Raw genomic sequence first — 19,898 nt, 5'->3', positions numbered from 1 at the left:
ATTTGGTACACAAATCTTCCACGTCATAATTAGGTTTTTTTATCACTTATACCACAAGATCACGAACGGGGGAATGCGATAAAGCGATAAATTTTTACATCTCCTCCACTTATAGAGCGACTGGGAAGCCACCAGTTTCAAGGTGGTTCTTTTATTCTCAAGGTGGGCAAAAATGGAAAATGTAACTAAAGCTTAAAATTGACATGGAAATAATAAAACAGTTGTAAAGTTGTTTTGAGTAATGTGGTGATTTTACATAGTTTTATCCTGAAGAGATCTGATCAGCCAGAAGCGTGGTGGCTCGTACTTTTGCCTTTCATTTAGGTGCTTCTGGCCTTTGGGTTTGAGAGTAAATTAAAAAATGAATTTTCGTAGCGATTTTGAATCCATTTCCTTCAGCAGAAATCTAACTAAAAAACTAAAGTTCTCGTGCAAAACAAATTTTTGGAAAAGTATGTTAAAACAAATTAAATCAATTAAACAAAACAAAACAAAAAAAAAAAATGCGTCTGGGAGTCTGGTTTTCGACGTCAGGAAGCTCACAAGATCCCAGTGCAAAATTTAATTACATTTTTCAATTCCGTGCACGCCTGCGTACCTTCCGTACACGCAATGAAGTTAGCTTTATCGGTCGTTAAATCTACTATGGTTTTCATGTTAACACGCGAGTCTTCTAGCTTGGCTTGCTTGCTGATTCGCTTTATAACAGAAGATAAATTAATAATACTTTTTATTCATATCATAAAGGGAAAAGACCTAGAAAAAGCTTGCAGCATATACAGATATATCTATCTATATATACATATATATATAAATTTTGAGTTTATTAGTTATATTGGAACAAATAAATTAAAACACGAATTTCGTATTTTTTAGCATTTTATACTGTTTTCATAAACCTAATTTGTGATTAAATAAATAAATAAATTTCTCACAAAAGCTTGGACAAAATGCCTTAAATTAATCATGAATTCAATTCATTGTCTAACCGTTTTTAAATCCTACAGTGTGCTAACCAAAAGAACTACCAACTTCTTTTTAAAAAATGTTACATTTTTTTTTAATTTCTTATAAACTTATAAGGTATTTCTCCCACCTTCTTAGCATGCCTTCGTAGTGTAGTGGTCAGAACGCTCGGCGCGTATTCGGGAGACCCGTGGTTCGAGTCCCGGCAAAGGCGTTGCTCATTTTTCATCTCTCCTGCTTCAAAATATCTAATGACCCTACAAACTCACATTTCTAGTAAATTTGAAGTCAATTTTAATTAAAATGTATATAACAAAAAGAAATTGAAATTGAATTGTAAATAAGAAAGAAACTGGAATTTAGTTATTAATAAATTTTAAAAAATGCAAAAAAATATCCGGTTTTCTGTGATTTAACTATCAAGTAGTTCTCATTTTGTGGAAATTTAATATATGAACAGGTAAACAAAGAGCTGCGGAAATGCGCTGAAGTTTGAGAGAGAAGAGTGCAATGGATGTTTGTAAGTAGCATCTATTTCTTAGACTTGTTTTAAATGAACCGTAGTAAAAGAATTTATCAAAAAGAAATGTGACATTTTCTCACCTACTTACAAGGTATGTTTTCCTCCTTACCGTGTGTCTTAGGGGGTGTAATTGAAACCCAAGTAGCACATGACGTAGCAAAGACGTTGCAAAGTGGTCGTGGTAACGTCTTTGCTACATCATGTGCTACTTGGGAAGCACGTGCAGCTCAGTCGGTAGCCCCGGAGTTGAAACACCGGCGACACCACTGCTCATTCTTCGCACCTACTGCACCGAAACAAAATGCCTAATGATCTCCACAGGTGGCGCCTGAACCGAAAACAAATGGTCGACGGTTACCACTTCGATCTGAGGAGTGAGTTTTCTCCACTTCAGTCGCTCTTTAAGTGGGGGAGAATATAAGGTATTTTCTTCGACCTTACCGTCTAATTTCGGGGAAAGTACGTCCAGCTAGCAAACAGAAGATCAGTAGTTCCAATCCTGACTAGGGCACAGCACATTTTTCACGTCTCCTGCTATAAAATAAAATACTTATTGGTCTCTATACACTAAGAATTAAGATTAAAGATTTGCTTTTGTACGATGTCGACTTTTAGTCGGGGATGATATAGGAGGGAACTTCTTCCGTACGTCCTTTGTGTCTTCAATTCTGCAACTTCTCTAAGTAAGTGACGTCAGTGTTTGGAAGAGCCTAACCTTGCTTGTCTACTGATTTTGCTAACAACCGCGATGATCCGCAGACCAGTTCATTCTGTGCCCGCACAGGTCGACATTATTTCTAAAGTTGCCTTTCTTTAAATGGCTAACTAGTCAGCAAAATAAAAATAAAGTTCATAAAGTGTATTAAAAATACTTTTCAAACTAAAATTTTTAACATATTTAAAGTTTTTTACCGAAGTTTAAGCCAAATACAGAATATTAATTTAGAAGTCAAACAACAAAAATCAGCGTTTTTTTTTTTTTTTTTTTTTTTTGCTAATTTTTCACAGTTTTATTTGCTAATTTTTTTAAATTTTAGTTTCGATAGTTTTACCGAACCATCGTCCTCAGCTGCCAAGATGCAAATGAACGAATAAGAATTATAGAATTATATATATATATATATATATATATTTATATATAAATATATATAGAATCAAATATAGAATTTTAATGGAAGTATAGAACTTAAAATTTTTAACCCAAATATAGAATTTTGTAAAGTTTACTATTTAAACTTTTCTATATTAATGCAAAATACTAAGGTTTATTAGTTAAATACCACTCATGCAGTAATAAATTTTTTTTTTGAAATTAAATAGCATTTTTAAAAACTTTTTATTATTATATCAGATGTGTTCAAAACTTTACATAAGTTTTAATATAAAAGCTTAAGTCTGATGCTTGGCACTTTTGCATGTGGTTCTATCAAAAATTGTGGCAGACTTTTTTTTTTTGTGAAGCGCCAAATTGAAGGCACATGCAAAAGACGATCCCTATAAGTTATTCTTAGTTCATGTAGTAATACAGATTACTGCAACTTGTATTTCATTTGTTAAAAACTGATATTATGTACTGAATTATGCTTACCTGTAAAAAAATATTCAATGTGCTTCAGACTGACTGCCTTGCGCGCTATGCCGAGTGTCAAACATCATATTGTTCAGAAGTAATTCTCTGATTCTCACTGGCATGATCCGAGAAAGTTTTATTTTATATGAATGAGTGTTCTCACCCCCTTTCTAGGCCGTCTTTGCCAGTTGCATCCCCGAGATCCTAGAGTTAGTGGGAACAAGACCTAAGTACGGCGGAGAGTTTAGGCGTGAACATGGCAAAAGGTATTCCGAGATGAGATATAATCCGCATTCGCCTGTGCCGTTGTTTGCCCTCGCTGTTATTTCTTTACTCACCTCTGTCTATGACTATCTTTCCGCTGGCTGTTGTCGTTGCGTTGAAAAGAAGTTTTGCAAAGATTTAACACAACTAGTCTCTTTGTTGACAATCCCCAGAAAGCATTTATTTCGACTCAATATACACTTGGATATTACCCCGCAGGGCATATTCACTTATAGGCGAATGGTCAAAACCACTGAATTCGGAATAATTTAGCTGCAGAGGATTTGGGAATATTTTCTCACGAGTACTGCAAATTAAAACTACTGTTTTCTGAAAAAACAAAAATTGCTCCAGAGCTCCTTCCTAAGACATATAACCTTTGTGTGCTTTGCATTAAACAAGCATTTGTCTACTGGTGTACAATATATATATATAGGACAGTTCTACTTTACCGATTGACGAAATTCACATTGCATTTTTCATGTCTCGAAATAATATAAATCTAATATATATCCCAAGTCGATATATATAAATTGGAATATCCCAAGTCGCGATTGGATATATGTCATTATATATCCAAGCGCGACTTGGGATATATATTAGATTTATATATAGCATTGTTCTAATGTAGATATTTTGACAAAAAACACCCTTAGTTTTTTTTGAAATGATATGCCAATTTTTTTCCATATTTCAATTCTACAGCTCATTATGCCCAAATATTTAACTTTGTAAAATTTGGCGCGAAATTTAGGGAGAAATTCAAATATTTATCTTGGCGCATTTTTTTCAGTTTGCCATAAAAATTGGCGAACTTCTTATTTTATACTAAATTATTTTCCTTTCCTTTTATTTTATTGTACACGAGCAGAAAAAAAGGCATCTTTAAAACTTTCAAATAATTTTAACAAAGTGCGTAAAGCACATTTGGCGTTATTATTGCTCAAAAGACGACGCCAAATTTCAAAACGCGCCAATATGTAAATTCATATATATCTTAGGAAATTTTGAATAAAAAAACTATTTTTTTGCAGGTGTACCTAGAAATATAGCTACTTTGAGATGATATTAAAAATTTTATAAGTTATTATACAAAAATGTTTTCATAAAAATTTATAAAAAATGTTTAAAAATACAAATTTTAAAAATAAATAAAAAAAATGTGCGAATTATATTTGGATTAAGTCTAAATTTAGAATTCTGGAAGAAGGAATCGAGTAAATTTAATACGAAAGAGATACTAATAAATATACATCAAATTCAATTAAGATTGAGTAACTAAAATTTTGAGAACTAATTTTTTAAAAATTACTCGTCCGATTTTTACAAAACTTGACAGTTTGGTATACTTTGAGTCGTAGAATCGAAATATTGAAAAAAAATTGGCATGCCATTTAAGTCAAAATACCTATGTTAGAATAATGCTATATATAAATCTAATAAATATCCTATGCCGCGCTTTCGAGACATGAAAAACGCAGGTTGAATTTCGTCAATCGGCCCAGCAGAACGGGAGAGACGTAATTGTTCTATTTTTCCTTTTTGCTCCAGTGTGCTTTAGTAGCTCATCGATTACTACATTAAAGGTTTCTTTTGAGCACTGCTTTTAATTGGTAAGTCAATATATTGGGTTGGCAACTAAGTAATTGCGGATTTCACTCATAGATGGCTTCAGTTGAAATTTTAGGGTTGCAGACGTAGTACAAATGTAAAACACATTTTGTTATTTGATAGTTGGCAATTCAGCTGTCAATCAGTAAAAACGTTTTTTGATCGGTTGCGTAGTTTTCGTTTTGCGTTTGTTGAAAAATGGAAAATCAAAAGGAACATTTTCGTCATATTTTGCTTTTTTATTTCCGCAAAGGGAAAACGCATCGCAAGCTCATAAAAAGTTATGTGCTGCTTATGGTGACGAAGCCTTAAAAGAACGGCAGTGTCAAAATTGGTTTGCCAAATTTCGTTCTGGTGATTTTTCACTCAAAGATGAAAAACGCTCTGGTCGTCCAGTTGAAGTTGATGACGACCTAATCAAAGCAATAATCGATTCGGATCGTCACAGTACAACACGCGAGATTGCAGAGAAGCTTCATGTATCACATACATGCATTGAAAATCACTTAAAACAACTCGGCTATGTTCAAAAACTCAATACATGGCTTCCTCACGAACTGAAAGAAACGCATTTAACGCAACGCATTAACAGATGCGATTTGCTACAGAAACGTAATGAAAATGATCCATTTTTAAAACGACTGATAACTTGCGATGAAAAATGGGTTGTTTACAACAATATCAAACGGAAAAGATCGTGGAGCGGGCCAGCTGAACCAACTCAAACAACATCAAAAGCTGATATTCATCAAAAGAAGGTTTTGTTATCAGTTTGGTGGGATTACAAAGGAATTGTCTACTTTGAACTTTTACCACCCAACCGAACGATCAATTCTGATTGAACGATCAATTGAACAACTAACGAAATTAAACAATGCAGTTGAAGAAATTGACAAATCGAAAAGGTGTTGTATTTCATCATGACAATGCAAGGCCACACACATTTTTGGTCACTCGGCAAAAATTATTGGAGCTTGTTTGGGATGTTTTGCCACATCCAACATATAGTCGTGACCTTGCACCATCTGATTACTTTTTGTTCCGATCTTTACAAAACTCCTTGAATGGTAAAAATTTCAATAATGATGATGATGTCAAATCGTACCTGATTCAGTTTTTTGCTAATAAAAACCAGAAGTTTTATGAACGTGGGATTATGATGCTGCCTAAATGATGGCAAAAGGGTCATTGACCAAAATGGGCAATACATTACAGAATTAAGTTATTTAGTTCCATGAAAAAACTGTCTTTGATTTTCTAAAAAAAATCCGCAATTACTTAGTTGCCAACCCAATAAATCAGACATTTGATTAACCTTTTTTTTTTTTTTTTTAAAATTCGCGTTTCTCTTTTTATAAACACTTAGTGGAGGAAGGATAAATACGGTATAATGAATCTAGTACTTAATGAGGAATGATAAATTTGAAATGTTTCTTTTCGGTTTCCATCACGAACTAAAATATGACATTAACTTAGATTTGTATCTGTAAAACCAGTGTTCATGTACTTTATCGCAGTTCTATTATTCAATAAGAGAATGATTTAATCTCGATGAAATGTTCATTTGCACCCGAATCGACCAAAATCTTTTCTTTCCCTGCAGAGTTACTTTGATTTCTATTTTAAAAAAATTACCCTTCATTCTTGAAATGGATAAGACTGCTCAAACTGATAGTTCCTCCAGTACTCGAATCACGATGAACGAGCTAGTTTCGAGATGGTAGTTTTCCTCTGATGTAACATGAATATGAATCAAACTGCTACGTTTCATGTCTTTCATGCCTAACTCATGAGGAAACATAACTCGTGTTCTCTCCTCACATGAATTAGCCAGTCAGTCATCTCATTATATAATACAAGTTTCTAAATTTCGAGAAATTTGGATAATTAGATCAAAAGTTATAATTTTTACCACTAATTCATTGGACCCACACGGGAAGACCTAAGAAAAAATCCCTAATGTCGCTATTGAGTCTCATTCAAATTAACGTTTTCAGAGTTTTTAATTAAGTTGATTAAAGTCGTCCGAAGATGAGAATGGTATCGATGGATTCCAACGAATTTTTGGAATTAGGAGGTCTGTGTGTCGAAATTCAGCCAACCGCCGTTTTGATATTTGTGAAAAAATTAAATGGCGCATAGCCAGATCCCTTTGATAACGAAACCCCAACAATGTAAGTGAAAAATGTAGGGGAAAAGTAGTTTTTAAATAATATTTCGGCTAATTAAAGTCGTAAGAAAACATTTTATAGCCTACAACCTTTTCTAATATATTGTAAGAATTATGTTAATTTTATTAACAATTAAATTTTAAGTTAAAGTTCCTTTTCTGTCAAATTCTTAACCTCAACTTACTACTTCCGGCCAGAACGTAGTTTTGGAATTTGCTGAATATTAAATGAGGAGGAGCGGTATTTAAACCACGAAGTTACTTACTGAGTCAGAGAGAATCAAGAGTTTCTGATTTACGCGCGTCTGCCTTTTTGGCCACTCTCTCCTCAATTCAGGCCCTTGCTAAGCTTCGTAGTCAAATAAGTTAAGAGGCCAACTTGTTTTGAACCTTGATAGCTTCGGCTATACTTCTTTAGTTAATCTTAGTTTTGGTTTAATTCTTAGTCTTTTAAGTTCAAGTCCAAGTGCGGGCTTTGCTTGTACACTCTCAGGCGGAGTTTTGTTAAATCTTATTGGAATAATAAAGGGTTAGTTAACCTTCTATCTTGTTGTTTCTTGTCACCGAACACAAGCGGTTATTCGCTTATCAGATCTTAGATTCTTCACTTCCAACATTAACTTAGAATTCCAAAGTGAGGAACTCTACAATATCAAAAATATTTCTTGAAAATTTCATGATGATCGGTTTAGTAATTAAGGCGTGAAAGCGTAACAAACACGCAAACAAACTCACATTCGCCGTTATAATATTAGTGAGGATTAATTAATGTCATGAATATCAGGTTGTAAAATGAAACTGTGAATTAAATCTGCGCAGGACAATACTTGCATTTTACAAACTGTGGATCAAATTATGCGTTATATTAGCGCAACATCGTCCATTTCTCGCAAACAATTGCATCAGTTTTCACAGCATCGAGGAAATCAGACATTGGTCGAGTGACCTAATCTAATGAGCCACAGTTTCTGCTTCATTGAATGAATAACGTAGCGTGTCAAAAATGAAACCTTTGAGAACAGATACCGATACTCATGGCAGGATGCCAGCATGCTTTTTAAGTCTTGGTAGATTTTCCTGTTGCAAAATGGATCCCCTGATAAAAAGTATATCATGAATGGAAATTGCCGTGTTTCTTTTAGTGAGTAATTATTTCACAAGATACACACTTTTACTCTACATGCTACTTTTTTATATTATATGTACAAAATATATCATCATTCGCAACACGGTTATATTTACAGCTACTTGCATTCCAGTGCGCGCGCTTCGATGCTTGGCACAGTGCCCGCTTTAAATCCGATTATGATATACTACATCGATAGTTCTCGATATACCACAGAAATGGTTGTCTCTTCATATTTACAGGTCAGATATGCTTATACTGTATCTATGAAAAAAAAAACTTAATGTCCAGCAAATAACAATAATGCTCCCTATCATGACGTCATAGTTTGTTCGTGATCCATTTGAAGAGCACGACTATTCTTTGTCCTTCTTATTCCCCAGAAAGTTTAGATTTCTAACGAGTATCATTTCATGAACATATCGATGGGTATTAAGGGGCCTCATACACCTTAAACCCCTTATGATCTTCGAATATGTGACTGTTTCAAGAATTGGGATATTTTATTTATTTTAAAAGCAATTACTTCCAACTTTTTACAGCTGACTACATAATATAGCTGCTTTGGGAACTAGTCACCAGAAAGTTTGTGTTGCCATAAATATTTTTGTAACTTTATCCAATTTGTGACAAAATTTTTCGCCATCTTTCCACCTTGCGCTCATGATATTTTAAAAATGGCTAATGGTACATACTTGAAATTTGATGGAATTCTTTATTTGGGCACTATTTTCGAACTGAACCAAAAATCTGATGAATATTTTAATATTCAAAAATTTTATGCACGAAAACATTACAGATTTTTTTAATAAAATACATTTTATAAACTCAACTCCAAATAAAATAAAAATTCAACATAAAATTCTTAAAATTTTTGGTTCACAGTAGTTTCTAAATCTTATAAAAGCTATATATTAAATATGGAGCTAAATTATGCAACAGAATATCTTAAACTGTGCGGGCAAGGGGGAAACATGACGAAACATTTTGTCAAAAGCGGATTAAATTATAAAATATTTGTGGCAACACAAGCTTTCCGATTACTATTTCAGAAAGCAGCTATATTATGTAGTCAGCTGTAATAAGTTGGAAGTAATTGCTTTTAAAATAAATAAGTTATACCAATTCTTGCAACAGTCACATATTCGAAGATCTTATGGGTTTTAAGGTGTATGAGTCCCCTTAAAATCAAAATACTATCGGCACATTAAACGGTTGTATATAAAGCATTTACAGAATCTCCAGGACACACTGCATTGCTTCTGATAACTCTCATAACTTCCTGAAGATCCCCCAGTTTCTTCGTGACACGTTATTATGCTTTGTGCGAAAATTGCATATCATCTGTACTAAGTAGGTAATTTTAATTATATAAGTAGACCCTGAATGACGCTTGCAAAACAATTTTTTTAACATTTTAGTTCAATATTTAATTTTCTACGGAAATATTTAAAGCTGTCTTTTATAATTATGATCATCATCGATAATCAGAATTCATGGTGGAGGCATTTTCCACCTATAGTGTGCTACTAGGTAATAAAATCTTACCTGTCCAAGATAATTTGTTTAGATAGGAGTCAGATAATTTAAAGCTAAACATTTAACTTTTTACTCTGACCTCTACGTTGTAATTATATAACCGGCTACATGTCTCTGTTAAACATCATGTCCTCATTGTCAAACTCTTCTCTTTTACTTGCCCTTTTTAGACTTTCACCATCATATTGTCAATCTCCTGTGAATGTAGTTGAAATCTAAGGTTACCTACAGTTATGCCTACTGTAACATGGCAAAGCACGCAAGGGTTATTTGTTTAAGGAGAGAGATGCAATCGGGGAGAACTTATGCAGAAACGTGGAATATGATACACGTGCGATAAAACTGTTTTTTTTATTTATTTATTTAACAAATCCTCTGGGTATTTACAACCTTTCAATAGAAAAATTTTATTTTCATACCCTAAATTCTAGAAATAAATGTCTTTATTAATAATTATATGTAGTATTATTATTAACGTCTTTATTAACAGTCAGTAAGCTTCTTCAGAAATTTATAATTACACGTGGCGCACATCTAGCCAGTACCTGCAATACTGTTTACGCTTTTTGTGATGGATCTCTGGCATTTAGCGATTAATTTATAAACGCTATTCACCTTTTCTCCAAATTTCTCTGTGCCATTAAATATTTGTTTGATAACATCGAAATGCATAGAAATTTTATCATTTTTCGTTTTATTTTTTAGTTAATTTTTTTTTCATTCGTTGGATTGCTTTGGAATGACGCTTGAATACTATTTTAGAAACAGCAGAAGTTTACTAATCTAACAGATAATTGTTAAACTATTTACAACTTTTATTATGTGATTAATATGAATAAATGGCCAATTTATATAACACAGCACTCAGCGACTACCGTTTAGGAAAAAATAGCTTCGGTAAGGTTTTTTATAGCTAATTGCGCAAAGCACAAAAAGCACATTGCAACTATAGCTTTGGAAGTAATTTTCTACTACAAAACTGTCCCGTATTTATGCTACATATGACAGAAACCATGAAACCGTCTTGCATCCAGATTTTTCAGCTTCCAAGAATGGAACTCAGCGCGCAATACCACGTTTTCGCGGCCGGTGGCATAATTGTTATAGGCATGTAGTCTTAAGGCATAAAATGCGGGAGTTCCCTTCACACCTGCAGTTATAAAGCGTAAAACGCGGGAGTTCCTTTCACACCTGTGAGACAGGATCTAAGCTGTAGCCAATTAGTGAATCTAAATTTACGCATGCGTTTGATATGTCTACAACTTTCCCGCTCTGTTTTACTACTCAATAGGTTTCACGAACTCGCTCTGATTGGTCGACTTTTATGCCAAGTCGGCATAGAGTTGAAAACTTCGAACTTAATACCAAAATTCCTAAACCAGTTTTTGTGACGTAGCAAGGTTTGGTTGCCTAGCAACGAAGTCAGCTTAAACCAGTTACGACATTTATACCATCATCTGAAAGAAGCCTTACCCAAGGAACTTGACTTGTGTCGAATGGAAAGAGAGTGACAGCACGCGACAGCGCGCTTTTACTCTGCATCAGATAAAAGAATGTCTGCAACAACAAAAGGAATATATGAAGAATCAAGATGGTAGAATGAGATAATTCACTTAGCCGCCATCAGTCGGCGAAGAAAGATAAAAGGAATGAAAATAGACCAGCAATGTGAAAAAAAGTTGGATCAGTAAGGTAGTAGGTACTTCAAATAATTAACAAAATGCTAGGTTGGCTTAACTTGCGCTTGAGTGTACACCAGTGATAGCCAATCAGCTTTGATGCCGGTTCTGTGGTTTTATCCATTCACTCGATGTGTGTTCGAACACCTGAAAATTCCCAAGTATGCTCTGTCTTGTCGAATCACTTTAATTCTTTGATTAGCCATCATTCTAACATTTTGAGCAGGGAAAAAATAGAAAATGTTTCAAGAAACAAAATACAATATGTACAGAATTTTCCTATTTCATAGTCTATCCGCTTATGAACCTTTTCCTTGCCTTTCAGTAACAGATTAAATCTTTGCAAAACTTCGTTTTCTGTGTCTTCTCTTAAACTGTATAATTATTGTTAAGTTGGCATATAATACTGGATGCATTGATTGCTCTTCTGGAGACTGAAACATATACTGGTAATCATTAAAATTGCGTCTGTTGGTCAGGATTTTCAATAATCGACTTGATGCTGCTTTAATTTGTTTCATTCCAAATTAAGAAAATATGAGCATATTCAAAATTAAATTTTCAGAATGCTTGCTTTTTATTGGCAGCATGCTATCGGAGTTTTTTATATAATGATTTCTAAACCATGCGTTTCACACTAAGCAAAATATAAATCATTTTCTGGTCATTAAAACCGATATCATTGTAAATGAGGATACTACGCAAAGAATTACTTTGTTCCGTTTGACAAATACCCAATAAATGTAAAGACTATTTCACTCAACTAATTTTAATAGTTTATCAAATGGCATTAAAAAATTAATGTTTTCAAAACGGTCTTATTCTCTAAATGCTCACGACGGAATTGACGTGCTCGAAGCATAAGCTAATTTTTTAGCAATGGATAAGCTAATATTTCTTATCCGGTATTTTGAAAAGCAATCAATTACTTGTCTTGTATTTTTCGTATGATTGGCTGAACGACGATTTGTTGTTGCAGAATACTGTTTTGTGTTGATGTTTGATAGTCTTTAAAAAAGAGAGAGAACATTTCTTTTCTTTCCTTTCTATTCTTTTCCTCTCTATGTCTGCACGTGTGCACCTCGTCATCATCGCTTCCTCGTCTTGCACGTCACGTGTCTTCTCCCGACCAATGGTAGGCGGTGTTTGCTAGCTGCATTCCGGAGATCATTGATCTGATTGGTTCCCGGCCAAAATACGGGGGGACCTTCAAGTCCGAACGAGGTCGAAGGTAAAATTAATAATCGTTAATAATACAAACCTGTAGTTACCCCAAAGTAGTTCACACTTTTAAATCCTTTTCGATTTTATTCCCCTCTCTTTTTATTATTATTTTTTTATTTTTTATTTTTACATACGTTTCAGTATTCTTAACCCTGTTAACCTTTTATTTTGTTTTTGTTTCGTACAAGATGGAACCTCGGATAAAGCTGTTCGCTGATACGCCGTTTTACAATATATATGAAAATTTACCAATAATGAAATTAATCGTGTAAAAATTAAATTAAGGGTTTTTAAATTAGTTTTCATCGCGTTTAAATCATGATTCGAATACTTAAAATGTATCTGATTTATAATTTATTAAAACATTCAACTTTTTTTTTTTTTTTTTTTTTTTTTTTTTTTTTTTTTTTGTTAGGAAAGAACTAGAAAAGACAGAATAGTGTAATTAAATCTGTGTAAGTTTGATTGAGGTCATAATTGGAAATTATGCAGTTGCTAAAAGTTACGCATTTAATCTCATTAAAACAGAAATATTAAATACTGAAATTTGTATCGGTGCTTTTTTTTAACAAATCTGCGGCATCTTTTTACCGCGGAATTTATAGCTGTTTTTAAGCACATTTGAAAATTAATTAATGATAATTAATTACTCTAGCTAATATAATATACTATATTTAGCAAAAATTATAACTTCACAAACAAAAAATATTCGTTACAGATTAAAATTAGAAATGTTTCACCAAAATTAGCAGATTTGGAAATTATTTAATTACTTATTTTCCATTAAACACAGAATTCATTTTGAACTATCTATGAAATTTAGCTTACGCATTTTTTTTTTTTTTTTTTTTTTTTTTTTTTTTTTACGTCGCTAGTTTTGTGCGATCATTCAAATACTGACGTTCCATCTTTTCCTACTTTTAATTTGCACGATATTTAAATATAAATTTCTCTTTCAATTTATCACCTTTACCAAATATTCCTCACATGTTAGTTTGCCTGCACCTTTTAAAAGAACTATGTAACAATTAACTCCTTTTAAACGTCTAGTTGAAAACCGTAAAGTGTTCTTCTTTACAAATCCATTTATTTTAGTCATTCAAGTTAAGGCCTGAAGTAATAACAATCAGAGTAACATCAATCTGTCATACATAGTACCTCCAAAGAACATCCCTAACAAAGCTGCACTAAAATGTGATGCCACCATTAATAAAGTGAATTTTAAGGATGGCTGCAAAAGCGCTTCTAAAAAAAAAAAAAAAAAAAAAAAAAAAAAAAAAAAAAACAGAATAACAGTAAATCATATCAAACTCGTCTCAATTAATATAAAAAATTTTAATTAATTCCTCTCTTTTTTATCACTAAATCAGATTAAATATTTCAAAGCGAACGAACCTCGTTCATAGAACTTGATCTCGAAATATGAGTCCCCCGTCATATTGCCTACCATATAGCCCTGGCTGTGGAACAAACTAATTATTAAACTATTTTCAACTTCCTTTCTTTCGCCAGCTTGCAAATATTTTCCCGCTTTTTTGATTAATTGAAGTTAAATATATGGAATATTTCGACACCGGGAATATATAAACATTTTAAAATATGACTAGCACATCTTTTACACAGAACGTTTATTTAAATGCAGAAATAATTTCTTTCACACTAGGTTTTAAAATCATGCCTAAAATTAATCTATGTATAAGCATTTTTAAAATACGACTAATACATTTTTCACAATTCCGAAAGGAGCTGTAATTTCCTAAAAACATACAAAACATGCTAACGACATCTTAGCAAATTTTGCAGAATTTGTTTAAAATGACGCTGCTTTAAGTCAATTTCCTTCAAGTCGATACACTATTCGATGATGATAGGATAAATCTTGATGGCTAACATAATTTCACTTTCCAACTGCTATCTTGACATCAACAATTTTTTGTGCGAAGTTAAAAGCCATTATACCTGTAAGGTTAAACGCACCAATCTAGATGTAGCTTTTCTCAGAATCTATTACAAATATACATTTGAATATCAATAATCTTTGCATGAAACAAATATATGTCCATAATTTTGGTATAAACAAAGCTGTTAAGGAGTGTCAAGAGTCCTTATACAAGTAAAGCTAACTGTCCTAATCAAGATATATATTTTCTTAGAATTTGTTATAAATGCGTAACTGAAATTTTTTATGAATCAAATCACTTTTTTTTACACTGTACTGAAATAAGTTCTTTTATAGTTTAAGTTTCGCAATAAAAAAATTGTATTAAAAGTATTATGTAAATATATAAAAAAATATTGTATTATTATGATGAAAATAAAACTTCCTTGAAGGAACAGAAACGTAAAATATAATAAATATATATGTATATTTTTGTAAAACACTTTTACTCAGAACAGTTACATAAAACGAAAGTTGCACAAGTATTATACAAATACAGTGTTATAAAACTTAAAATGCATGCGAGCCATAATTTCTGAGAAAATAGAAATCGAATCAATAATGGTCTTTCCTAGCTTTAGAAAAACACACATTTTCGTGTTTTCAGGTACTTAGATCCCCGTATAGATTGCTTAAATAAAATTTAAAAAAAAGGATTTTAATATTTCTAATTTAATAGGGCTAAAAGTTTGATAGTGCTAAGATGTTTTCACAGCTAGATAATGGTTTACGGAATTAAAAGATTAATAATCTCAAGTTTTGAAAGTGTTGGGCTCAAAAACCCTTTAAATGCTCCCCCAAATAAAATTCAAATAGCATCAGGTCTAGGCTCCATGGGACGGAAGCATTCAACATTTTTTTTTGTTGGCGAGGTATCCATAGTTGTAGAAACTGGATACTTGTCCTTATTTTGACTAAGAGTCTACGAGATGCTAGAGCAACAGTTTGCACTTCGCCTCTTTTTGAACTGCATACAGACATAACAGTTAAACTAACAGTTAAAATTCGTTTGCGATTTTCGTATCCTTGTGCTATATGGTAGGCAATAGGCAATTTTCAAGCAACGATCTGAAAATGTTCAGACTGAAATAATGCATGAAACCCTGATGTACTATGCATGTGTAATTTGAATGCTTAGCATGTGCATGAAATAACGCAAGAAGCATGTTTAACAGTGCACGGCTCTTTCGCTGTAGCTCGATTGTTGTCCCATGGTGTAGAAATAATAACATCTTTGCCTTACAGGTTTATACGACTCTTGAGTTAAGATTCACTGCTATGAAATATTTGCTGCGTTGTTAAAACTAAGTTATATTTATTCGTAGTATATTAATATATGTCGCTAAGATATTACATATGAATGCAGTATTCTGATAAGGTTTATGAAATGTCATTCAAAATGTCTGTTAAGCATATTTTTACTAATAAACGCAATTCACAAACAGAGATTTACATATAATACATGCAGTAAGTATTTTAACAATTATAGGAATCAAATAGCATTTAGTAGTTAGAAAATAAAATTCTAAATTTTTCTAAAACTCGTAGATTTGTACCATACGAAATATGCTTATGGTCTTCATGCAATTCTAAGGTTCAATTTTAGCCAAATTACAGTAATGAAAACTCATTAAAAGAAGTGTCTTTTTAAATCTCAAATTATGAAGCTTCAAACCGATCGGAATATAAGCAATACAGAGGCTGTTCACACATTTTTTAGACGATGTATATTGTATTCACAAAACTAAATTACATAAAATTCTTGTGTTTTAAATGTTTTATTTGACATCCCTTATTCTGAACTATCTTTCGACACCGCAATTTCCAGGATAATAATGCCTTTTGAAGTGGCAGAAGAGATATGCTATCCCATTCCTCCCGAACAGCTTTCCAGAGTACTGTTAGGGTTTGGGGACAACGTTTGGATAACTTCAGTTTTTAAAAGTCTGAAAGTACAAAACTCCATAGGTGACACATCGGGAGATTTAGTAGGGATATCAGTGAAGTCTATGGCCTTGATACCAGTTTTTGGTTCCATTTCTTTTAGGAAATTTACAGTGGATTTTGATGTGTGACTGCTAGCTTTGTCCTGATGGAGTCTCACAGATTGATGGCAACAAACCAGCAATAATCATGAATCCCTTAGAAAAACTTTCTTTCGATTCTCTGAACCATGTACTTAAATTTTTTTCTCCCCTTTTATGATAATAAATGGCTCTTTTTTTTTGTTACAATCATTTAAATAAACCCATGCTTCATCTATTGTGACAATTGTTTTCCATTTTTCTTTGGATAAGTGTTTCTCATACAGAATTCTGCAGCGTGTCCTGCGTTGAGCCATAGGCTTTGGAAGAAGACGATGCACATTGCGTTTTTTCGCTTTCTTAAGATTTAAATCAACGTTTATCATTTTATTTACAGAGGACACCGAGCATTTTAAGTATTTGCAACTGTCTTTTGACTAGGGGGATTTTCTTTTAACATTAAACAACGTACCTTTGCAATAGTCGAAGATGTCCGTTTTTTCCTTGGATATTAGTTTGGAATTTTTGTCCCACTTGAGGCTCCAATTTGACCTTTTTTTTTTCCTTTCTTGTTGATGATATTACCTATCGACGCTTTAGATATCACAATACCATGACTCTCACATCGATTTTGGATAACGGAGTATGCATATTTCTCTTCGAAAAGAGCGTCAATGTAGCCTTCGAACCACTGCTTTGTTAAATTCGCCATTTTGAATAAAAACAAAACTTTCAAGCCACAGACGATAATTTTGACTTTTAAAAACATAGTACAATTGCAATTACTTCTTTTGCAGCAAACGATTTTTTATTACCGCTTACCAAAATCGTCTAAAAATGTGAGAACAGCCTCTGTAGCAATAAATCTCCTACCTTAAATTACACTAAGAATGATGCTACTATTTTATAAATATAGTAACTAAAATTATAAATATAGTAACTAACTTTTATAAATATAGTAATCCTAAGGAGAAGGAAACTACTTTGCAGATTTGACATAAAGTAACTACCTGTGACAGAAGCATGAAGCAGTGTTTCTTTCCAACAGGAGAATCTACATTTTAGTGTGAAGTTTCACTGGATCAGCTGTACTGTTACCAACGGTTTGACTATTTGTAAATAGCCACCAAAGTCGTCTGGCCCTGATGCGTTTTTCCCTGCGAAAATACTGTATCAACGATAGGATACGTGCTACCTCAGCTTTAAAAAGATGCGTAAATATGGAAATTATCTTTCCTAGCTCGAAATTGCTACGAGGAGAAACTCCTGATCATCCACTTGTTTCCGTTAATTTTCATACACAATAGAAGGCCCTAAGAAGAGAATTCTTTCAGAGTTTCTGTCGCCCTTTCCTAGCTTTTATGAAGAAAACAAAAGACTGTACCTTTTTTAACTATAGTAGTTTTTATACAGAAAAGAGAAAAGATCAGATTATATTACATTTTTACTATCATTTAGTTTAGACTAAAAGCAATTACATCTTAAGAAGTTTTAAACAGAACTTTAAATTCCAATTTTAGGTATACTTCACTAAATATTTCAGTGTAACGAATTTTAGGGGGGCCAAAGAGCTCCGTTTTTTTTACTACGATATTGTATAATCAAAATTTGAAATCGGTCTCATATCCTAATCGGTATTACAATTGCTGAATTTTCTATTTTTTTACCGCAGAGATTATGCTTGAACTGGAATTTTAATTTCAACTTTTTAAATAGTAGGTCTCCCCTCTCTGTCCCTTTTTCAATGTTTACTACGATTTTATACGCCCCCAAATCTGAAGCCTTAGTTTCAGTCTTTGTGGGACTAAGCGATAGTTAGGGCTTATTGGTAACCTTCATTAAAGATTGATAAAGTGTTTCAATATGAAAAACTGAAAATGTGGTGACATGAAAGATGTTGATAATTTTTAAAATTCTGTAACATGAATCACAAAGCACTCAAGCATCGTTGTCTCTCTGGAATTAGTGATAAGAAGGATTTAAACATTGTTAATAAAATAGCCTATGTAAATATTTTAAAAAATTGAATGTTGGATATAATTGAAAATCAAAGATGATGATTCCAATTCTTTTATTTCTATGAGAAATAGCTTTGGTCTATTATGACCCAAATTATTCAAATGCAAATTCTAAAGAAATACGTTTTGATGAGAGGCACTTGATAAGAAAACACAAGAAAATAATGCCTTCTGAACAAGGTGACGGATTGTACTGAGAGTGTTTTTTTTTTTTTTTTTAAATTTAATAATACTGTGAATGTTAGAATGACGAAATATGTTTGGTAATTGTAATGATTCATAGTTAAGAAGCGATACCTACATGTGAAGGGATCCATTGAAAAACGATTGTTTTGTTGTGTTTATAAAGAAAATTCAAGGCTTGTCTTATTTTTGAGATAATCTGTGTATCTGTGTCATGATTTATAACTACAGCCTGGATGGCCGCTTTGTAATCAACTAGAATAACTGCTTTAGAGAAGCAATCTATCTTTATCTTAAGGCTTTTCCAGAGCCAGTGAGACTACAAGGATGTCTGCATCAAAATTCGACATGAAGTGGCCTACAGGAGTACATTTCGCCTTCTATGCAACAGATTATTGTAGTCTTTGCGTGTTCCAGAGATGACATGACGAGAAAAGATTTTAGCCAGAGCTGAAATGTGTAATAAGTGGAAACAATTGCAAAAGCGTCGAATGTCCTAAACGCAGAGTAATAAATGGCAACTAAGCATGAATCGACCAGTTTGATCTCACGAAGCGAGCAAGTCTGATTGTACAGACCACTCCCTCTGAAAAAAGTTCGTAATGTAAAATCATTTAGAAACTAACAAAAATAATTATTTTCAATCTTAATGGCATTTTTTACCACTCAGCATGTCATTCTTCCGCGTATTACTGGCATGGCTGAGAATTATATTTCTATTCTGAAAGGTATCTAATGAGATGTATTGAAGAACCGACGTTTAAAGGAAGACGTTACACCATAATGACGCTTACCTGCAATTCCTATTTTGTGTTCAACAAATGTTTTGATAAAGGTAAAGTTAAAAATCAAGCCAATACATTCCTGGCCTCGTAGTTTTGGGTTATTTCCTTCTCTGAAAAAGAATTCAACATTGCTACTTATACCGTTAAGATATAAAAAGATTGCTGAAGCAAATTTCAATAACTGTCTTCTTAATATCTTAAAAGTGCACCCAATGATGTGTGCAAAAGTGCACCATTTCTTAGCATTCGACAGAAGGTATCTGCTATTTTTATTTCT

General features: G+C 32.8%; 1 protein-coding gene across 1 annotated transcript in view; it reads left to right on the top strand.

Annotated features, from left to right (window-relative positions):
- LOC118194290 (calcium-activated potassium channel slowpoke-like) overlaps positions 1 to 19,898 on the top strand; it is a 240,720-nt gene that overhangs the window by 115,626 nt on the left and 105,196 nt on the right. The window contains exon 8 of the mRNA XM_035365509.2: positions 12,588 to 12,679. Coding sequence (XP_035221400.1) covers positions 12,588 to 12,679 — 92 coding nt within the window. The remainder of the gene's footprint in view (positions 1 to 12,587; positions 12,680 to 19,898) is intronic.

Source organism: Stegodyphus dumicola, chromosome 1, assembly GCF_044657685.1.
Source record: "Stegodyphus dumicola isolate Sdum_Otavi_A_Nest chromosome 1, ASM4465768v1".
NCBI classification, from domain to species: Eukaryota; Metazoa; Arthropoda; class Arachnida; order Araneae; family Eresidae; genus Stegodyphus; species Stegodyphus dumicola.
Note: the sequence above shows the minus strand (reverse complement) of the source record. Positions and strands in the feature narration are given on the sequence as shown.